Genomic DNA, 7,989 nt, shown 5'->3' with positions numbered 1-7,989 from the left:
CAATCTCTCTATCGATCCTGTTCGGCTCAGTAAAAAACACTGAGGTGCTCGAGGATATGGAGGGGAGGAGTAGTCTCAAAATTAATTTATTCAGTGCCTTCTTCCGGTGGAAGCCGTCCATATCCCAAGAGTACTCCAGTGCCCCCTATGGATTCAAAGAAAAGGATTTACCTGGTAAGTACCAAAATCCTATTTTTACCTCAGTTTAATTAGACTGTATGCAAATGTCATTATAGTGTCTTTTGTTTTTTTTAGGTAGAACGTCTGTCTGATATTAAAATAGAAGATATAGAGGGAGAAGAAGAGACGTATGTGACTGATATAAAGGCAGAAGATATAGAAGGAGAAAAAGAGACGTATGTGACTGATATAAAGGCAGAAGATATAGAGGGAGAAGAAGAGACGTATGTGACTGATATAAAGACAGAAGATACAGAGGGAGAAGAAGAGACGTATGTGACTGATATAAAGGCAGAAGATATAGAGGGAGAAGAAGAGACATATGTGACTGATATAAAGGCAGAAGATATAGAGGGAGAAGAAGAGACGTATGTGACTGATATAAAGGCAGAAGATATAGAGGGAGAAGAAGAGACATATGTGACTGATATAAAGGCAGAAGATATAGAGGGAGAAGAAGAGACGTATGTGACTGATATAAAGACAGAAGATACAGAGGGAGAAGAAGAGACGTATGTGACTGATATAAAGGCAGAAGATATAGAGGGAGAAGAAGAGACATATGTGACTGATATAAAGGCAGAAGATATAGAGGGAGAAGAAGAGACGTATGTGACTAATATAAAGACAGAAGATATAGAGGGAGAAGAAGAGACGTATGTGACTGATATAAAGGCAGAAGATATAGAGGGAGAAGAAGAGACATATGTGACTGATATAAAGGCAGAAGATACAGAGGGAGAAGACGAGACGTATGTGACTGATATGAAGGCAGAAGATATGGAGGGAGAAGAAGAGACGTATGTGACTGATATGAAGGCAGAAGATATAGAGGGAGAAGAAGAGACGTATGTGAGGGGAGATCAGCAGTGTAAGGAGAAGGAGATCCCTACAGATATCAGCACAGGTGAGTAATAAACACTTATTACAGAAAAGAGTCACATATTCTCCTTGCTCAGTCACTACAACAATCTCTTATCCTACACCCTCCTCTGTCAGTACAAACTAATGAGGAATATGTATTTTCCCAGTGGGGAAGTCAGGAGCCATCAGCCCCTTTTATACTCCTGCTCTCCCCTCACATCATGTCACTGTGTGTTATCAGCCCAGAGATCTGACCAGTCTCCTCCCCACACTCTCTGGTGTATCTCATACATCAGGAGCCATCAACCCCTATTATACTCCTGCTCTCCCCCTCACATCATGTCACTGTGTTACCAGCCCAGAGATCTGACCAGTCTCCTCCCCACACTCTCTGGTGTATATCATACATCAGGAGCCATCAGCCCCTATTATACTCCTGCTCTCCCCTCACATCATGTCACTGTGTGTTATCAGCCCAGAGATCTGACCAGTCTCCTCCCCACACTCTCTGGTGTATCTCATACATCAGGAGACATCAGCCCCTATTATACTCCTGCTCTCCCCCTCACACCATGCCACTGTGTGTTACCAGCCCAGAGATCTGACCAGTCTCCTCCCCCCACTCTCTGGTGTATCTCATACATCAGGAGGCATCAGCCCCTATTATACTCCTGCTCTCCCCCTCACATCATGTCACCATGTGTTACCAGCCCAGAGATCTGACCAGTCTCCTCTCCACACTCTCTGGTGTATCTCATACATCAGGAGACATCAGCCCCTATTATACTCCTGCTCTCCCCCTCACATCATGTCACTGTGTGTTACCAGCCCAGAGATCTGACCAGTCTCCTCCCCACACTCTCTGGTGTATCTCATACATCAGGAGACATCAGCCACTATTATACTCCTGCTCTCCCCCTCACATCATGTCACTGTGTGTCTCCAGAAGCCATACTGTGTGTTAGCAGTACCTCTGCCTATGGTATTACATGCCCTGAGAGTGTCACTATTAGCACACGCCGGTCTGTATATAAAGCACTTTTCTCTTACGTTCTAGAGGATGCTGGGTTCCATATTAGTACCATGGGGCATAGACGGGCCCACCAAGAGCCACCGGCACCCCAAGAGTCCAACAGTGTGGGCTGGCTCCTCCCTCCATGACCGCCCCTCCAGACCCAGTTTAGAAAATGTGCCCGGATGAGCCGGTCACAGCTAGGGGAGCTCTACTGAGCTACTTTAGTAAAAAAAAAATTAGAGTTGGTTTTTTTACAGGGAGACTGCTGGCAACATCCTCCCTGCATCGAGGGACTGATTGGGGGAGCAGTGTCCGCCCTGCGGGGTCTGAGCCACTATCTCCGCTGACTGGACACTGAGCTCCAGAGGGGATAGATCGCTCCCAGCCGCAGGGGAACACTCACCCCAGCAGCATGCCGCCAACCCCTTGCAGAGCTGAAGAGTCTTCAGCCCCTGGCAAGCGTGGAGCCGATGTGAAGATGGCGGCAACAGGGTCGGGAGCGCAGTGATAACTGCGCTCCGGGGCTCAGCAGCACTTGGTGCGGCGCTGTGTGGGACACCCTGAGCCGACGCCCAATACTGACCAGACAAACAATTTGGAAGCTGCTCAATCATACCTGGAGATTATTATATATCAGGTGCTGGAAGGGGGAGGGGTCATAGACAGACAAACAAAGAGGAAGGGGGGTGCAAATCCCCACCCCCAAATTCCCTTCCGCACACTGAAAATTACCTGTGACCATCCCTGAATCTATCTGGTAATAAAATTCAGAGAATTTGTCACAATTGTTTGCAAACACATGTTTAAGCTGCTGAGCCACTTCACGGCTTCTCTGATACAGCAGTCCTAACCTACATAATAGCAGTGCCCACATAGGGCCATGTAATTTGTCACAGTACGCCTCATGATAAAGGTCATTACTAAAACATTTCCAGACAGAGAGCTAACTTACCAGGGAGCCACCCCCAGGATCTCCCATTGGCACTACAAGGAACAGCATGCCTTCCAAATGCTGCTCCCATTCAATGCCTCATGCACAAATTCTCTGAATTTTATTACCAGATAGATTCAGGGATGGTTACAGGTAATTTTCAGTGTGCGGAAGGGAATTTGGGGGTGGGGATTTGCACCCCCCTTCCTCTTTGTTTGTCACCCTATACTGACCACACAGCCTGTCGGGGTCCCTGGATCTCAGCCAGCACCAAAAATCCTTAGGCCAGTATAATCTTCAAGAGCGGGAAGACAACGCCATTATGGGGGCGGAGCTTCTCCTCAGAGCGGACCCAGCAGCGTTCAGCGCCATTTTCCTGTCTGCATCCACGCTGCCTGTGAAGAGCACCTCCAGCTATCTGTACGGTAGAAGGGAGGCTGTATATAGACAGGGTCACCTATTAATGGACACCGTCAGCGCTGGTTTGGGGTCTCCCTATACCTGTAATAGCGCTGTGTGTGGGTTGGCTCCAATCTCTGGTCTCTCTGCCATTCTTGAGGGGGAGGGGGGGAACTCTGTCTACCCTTTACCCTGTGTGTATGTGGGGTGTACAAGCAAACATGTCTAGAGACTCTGTCTCATATGCTGCAGAGGATATCTCTTCTCAGGAAGATCCCATCCCATGTAATCAGGATTGCACTGTTGTAGCGCAGATCCCGGCTAGGGAACCGGAGTGATACTGCCACTCAGGTATTACAGTCCTCTATGGCTGTATGTCCCGGTCCTGTTCCCTCGGGGTCCCCTGCGGTACATTCTCACAAACGGGATCTTGCCCACATTACGCAGGATGACACGGATACCGATTCTGACACTGCAGATGGTGATGGGGATGTGTGGAGGGGGACGGCATCACTTGCTAAGGGGGTGCAGTTGATGATTGAGGCCATGAGAGATGTGTTGAATGTTGCTGACACAACCCCTGAGCAAGCCGAGGAGGCCTTTTCTCATACGTCCTAGAGGATGCTGGGGTCCCCTTTAGTACCATGGGGTATAGACGGTTCCGCAGGAGCCATGGGCACTTTAAGACTTTTTAAGGGTGTGAACTGGCTCCTCCCTCTATGCCCCTCCTCCAGACCTCAGTTTAGAAAATGTGCCCAGGCAGACTGGATGCACCACAGGGGAGCTCTACTGAGTTTCTCTGAAAAGACTTATGTTAGGGTTTTTATTTTCATGGAGGCTGCTGGCAACAGTCTCCCTGCTTCGTGGGACTGAGGGGGCAGAAGTAGGAACCAACTTCCTGAAGAGTTTCATGGCTCTGCTTCTGGCTGACAGGACACCATTTGCTCCTGAAGGGTACTGAATGCTAGCTGCGGCTATGTGCTCACTCCCGCAGCACGCCGTCACCCCCCTCACAGAGCCAGAAGACAGGTGAGTGTAAGAAGAAAAAGAATCTTCAAACATCGTGACGGCTAACAGGTACCGCGCAGCTGGCGGGAACGCTGCGCGCCGTGCTACCATTCACACACAGGCACTGCAGGGTGCGAGGGGAGGCGCGCCCTGGGCAACATGAATCCTAATAAGGGGACATAAGTTACTGAGGTACAGTACTACCCCCGCCAGTATAAAAATTAGAATTGGAATCTCTGAGGAGAAACGCGCCATTACAGGGGGCAGGGCTTCCTCCTCAGTCAGCCAGCACACTGCTCAGCGCCATTTTCACTCCTAGCAAGCTACAGAGAAGAACGCTGGTCCTCCTACACTTCTGACCCAAGTATCAGGGTGCAAAACGGGGGGGTGGGGGGGGGGGGGGCACAGTGTAATTTGGTGCCTTATTGTGAATTTATCATTATAAAAGCGCTACAGGTCTCTGTGGACATTTTGTGTTACACAGGGTTATTATCACTAGTGCTGGGTTGTGAACTGGCAAATCCTATCTGTGTCCTTCTGACAGATTTTACTGTGGGTCTGTCCCCTATAAGTCCCGGAGTGTCTGTGGTGTGGTTGTACACGTGTGTGACATGTCTGAGGCAGGGAGCTCTTCCTCTGAGGGAGCCATTTTAGGGACCCAGAGTTGTAATGTGGTGGCGCTGCCGGCACACCACTAGCCTGAATGGGTGAAAGAATTACGTGATAGTGTGAATCATATCAGTAAGAGATTGGATAAGTCTGAGTCTCATGCAGAAACCTGGAGAAAATCAGTGGAAGATGTGATTTTTCATAGTTCTGCCTTTTCATCCACAGGGGACCATTTGCACAAATAGTAAAAATTGATACCGACACGGAATCTGATTCCTGTGTCGACACTAGTGATTCCAGGGGAATAGAACCCAAATTGAAAAACCATTTAATACATGATTGTTGCTATAAAGGAGGTCTTGGAAGTTACGGAAGCCTCTCCTTTACCTCAGGAGAAGGCTTATTTTTTATAAGGAAAATAAATAAAATGTAACTTTCCCTCCTCACAAACAAAATACTCTTTTTGAGGGAGTTTGGCCAAACCCTGAAAAGAAGTTTCTTTTTCATCCACTAGGGGTCACTGGAGTACTCTTGGGATATGGACGGCTTTAGCAAGAACGCACTGAATATTTAAATTTAGAACTCTCCTCCCCTCCATATCCCAGAGTACCTCAGTGTTTTTTCTGTGCTCAAGCACTAACAGAGATTGTGTGGCGCGCCCACACTTATTTTGAATATTTTTTTTATTTTTTTATTTTTACTACACTTTATTCACATCCCTTCCCCCCCTTCCAAAAGGCGTGGGTCTGGGATAGTGGAAGCTGCTACAAGCAGCTACTGGCATGTCGGTCCTCACTAAAAGAGCACCCTCACAGCCAAGAGCAGACATCCTGCAGGAAGCCCCTCACCACAGGAGTTCAGGTATGCTGGGGACGGTCAGCTCACGCTGCCGCCCCGCTGTGTGGGGAACGTTGTTTAGTGCGCGCCAGTGCTCCCTGCTTGTTGCCGCCCGCCGCTCAAAGCCACTCACAGTTCCACACGCTGTGCACAGTGCCGGCCGCAGATCCGCCCGGCACCCGCTCCCAGGCACCCACTCCCCGCTGGAAGTCCACCGCCGCGTCCCGCCGCTATACAGGCTCCCTGCAAGATCTCCGGTTCACGACGATACTCGGAGTACAGTGGGGAGGGGGGGACGAGTCTTCTCACAACAGCGCGGCTGCAAAGGGGGGGAGAGAGTATGTTTGCATGGAAAGGCAAGGCTGTAGGGGTTGTGATATAATTACATAGGCTTTTAAGCCTATATTAACAGGGTTGCTTTTTAATGCAGTTGGTTACAGGTTGTAGACTTTAAATGTGTGTTATAACCTGACATGTGATCATTAGTGTAAGCATGGCATGGGGGCCATTTTAACCATGCTTCCTGTTCAATCCTGTTTCTCTTTCAGTTTGGAAGATCCTGTCCTACAACACTTCTCCACCGGAGGCGCAGGGGTGTTAGTGGGAATTTGGGATCAGATTTCATATAATACTGGCCACGTGCACTGCACTTGGCCAGATATATATATAGACACACCTTAGTACTATTTTACTGAGTCGTGCAAGTTGTCTGTCTTTGTATATTGTATTGTCTGTCTGCATAATGAGTAAGGCACCAGCAAAAACTAAAAAGCAGTTTCACTGCAATGTCTGTAAGAGTGTGTTACCGGATGGGTCTACCACATGTACAGTATGTTTTGTGAATTCAGCTACGAATACGATTTCCGCTCTGGTTTCAAAGCCGGTTTCATTTCCGAACACTCCATGGGCTATGCTAACAGATGTCATTGCTGGATTGCAATCACAATTGGCTGCCGCTCGACAAGAGCGGGAAGCGGCAAGATCTGAGTCTAGGGTGAGACTGCGTAGAACTACCGGAGGGGTCTCAGCCTTGCCAAAGGTCAAAGTCCATTTTGGGTAGAAGGAATAAATTTAATTTGTCTTATGATTTACCAGTTTCTGCTATGTTACAGTCTGAGGATTCTATGCCAGACCTCACTGCGCAAGATGAGCATGAGGAAGGCGAATTGGACCAGCAGTCAGATAGTAAGGATATTGACAGTCCGGGCATTGATAATCTCATCAGAGCGGTACGTCAGTCTCTGAAGTTTACAGAAACTGAGGAGCCTCTGACAAATGATGAAGTCGTCTTTACTAAACGACAGAGATCTCCAATGTGTTTTCCTGTTTCGGAATCTCTTAATAAGATGTTAGTAGAAACACAAAAGAATCCGGATAAACGGTTTTCTATACCTCGCAGATTTAAATACAGTTACCCTTTTCCAGATTCTGTGACATCTACATGGGAGAATCCGCCATTGGTGGATTCGTCTGTGTCTAAACTTACAAAGAAATTAACTATACCAGTACCAACGGCTACTACGCTTAAAGACCCTTCAGACCGTAAAATAGAAGCTATGCTAAAATCCATGTATATAGCAGCCTGTGTGTTGCTTAGACCTGGGTAACTAAGGCGCTAATGGTATGGATAACAGAACTCAAGTCTGCCCTACATGACGATCACCTTATACTTCTCGCTGACCAAGTCTGTGAAGCTGCTGAGTATCTATGTACAGCTTCTACTGACGTCTGTCAGCTCACTTCTCGCCTTTCATCATCGCTAGTTACAGCACGACGAGCACTCTGGCTGCGTTCTTGGCAAGCGGAGGCAGAGGTCAAAAGAGGTATAGAGGCGTTACCTTATGGTGACGAGAAGTTGTTTGGTCCTGAATTGGACAAATAGATTTCTGAGGCCACGGGAGGAAAGTCTGTTTTCCTACCATTGCCTCCAACGGTACCTAGACGGAAATACTCTGGCCCGGCGTTCAAATCCTTTAGACCTCAGCCCTTTCGAGGCCGTGGTAAAGGAACAGCCATGACTGGTAGACGAGCTCAAGGACGTAGTTTCCAACAAACCAACACCAGTTGTCAGGACGTTAAGGTCACCGACAAGCCAGTGGCATGACGGGCTCCCAACCCATCTTTGATCTCCAATTTTGGGAGCACG

General features: G+C 48.2%; 1 protein-coding gene across 1 annotated transcript in view; it reads left to right on the top strand.

Moving 5' to 3' along the window:
* The first annotated feature begins 282 nt into the window (after positions 1-282).
* LOC134983332 (oocyte zinc finger protein XlCOF6-like) overlaps positions 283-7,989 on the top strand; it is a 36,299-nt gene continuing 28,592 nt past the window's right edge. The window contains exon 1 of the mRNA XM_063949041.1: positions 283-1,087. Within this exon, the coding sequence (XP_063805111.1) occupies positions 946-1,087 (142 nt within the window). The 5' untranslated portion in view covers positions 283-945. The remainder of the gene's footprint in view (positions 1,088-7,989) is intronic.

This window comes from Pseudophryne corroboree (genome assembly GCF_028390025.1).
Source record: "Pseudophryne corroboree isolate aPseCor3 chromosome 3 unlocalized genomic scaffold, aPseCor3.hap2 SUPER_3_unloc_13, whole genome shotgun sequence".
NCBI lineage: Eukaryota > Metazoa > Chordata > Amphibia > Anura > Myobatrachidae > Pseudophryne > Pseudophryne corroboree.
This window is presented reverse-complemented; position numbering and strand designations above follow the sequence as displayed.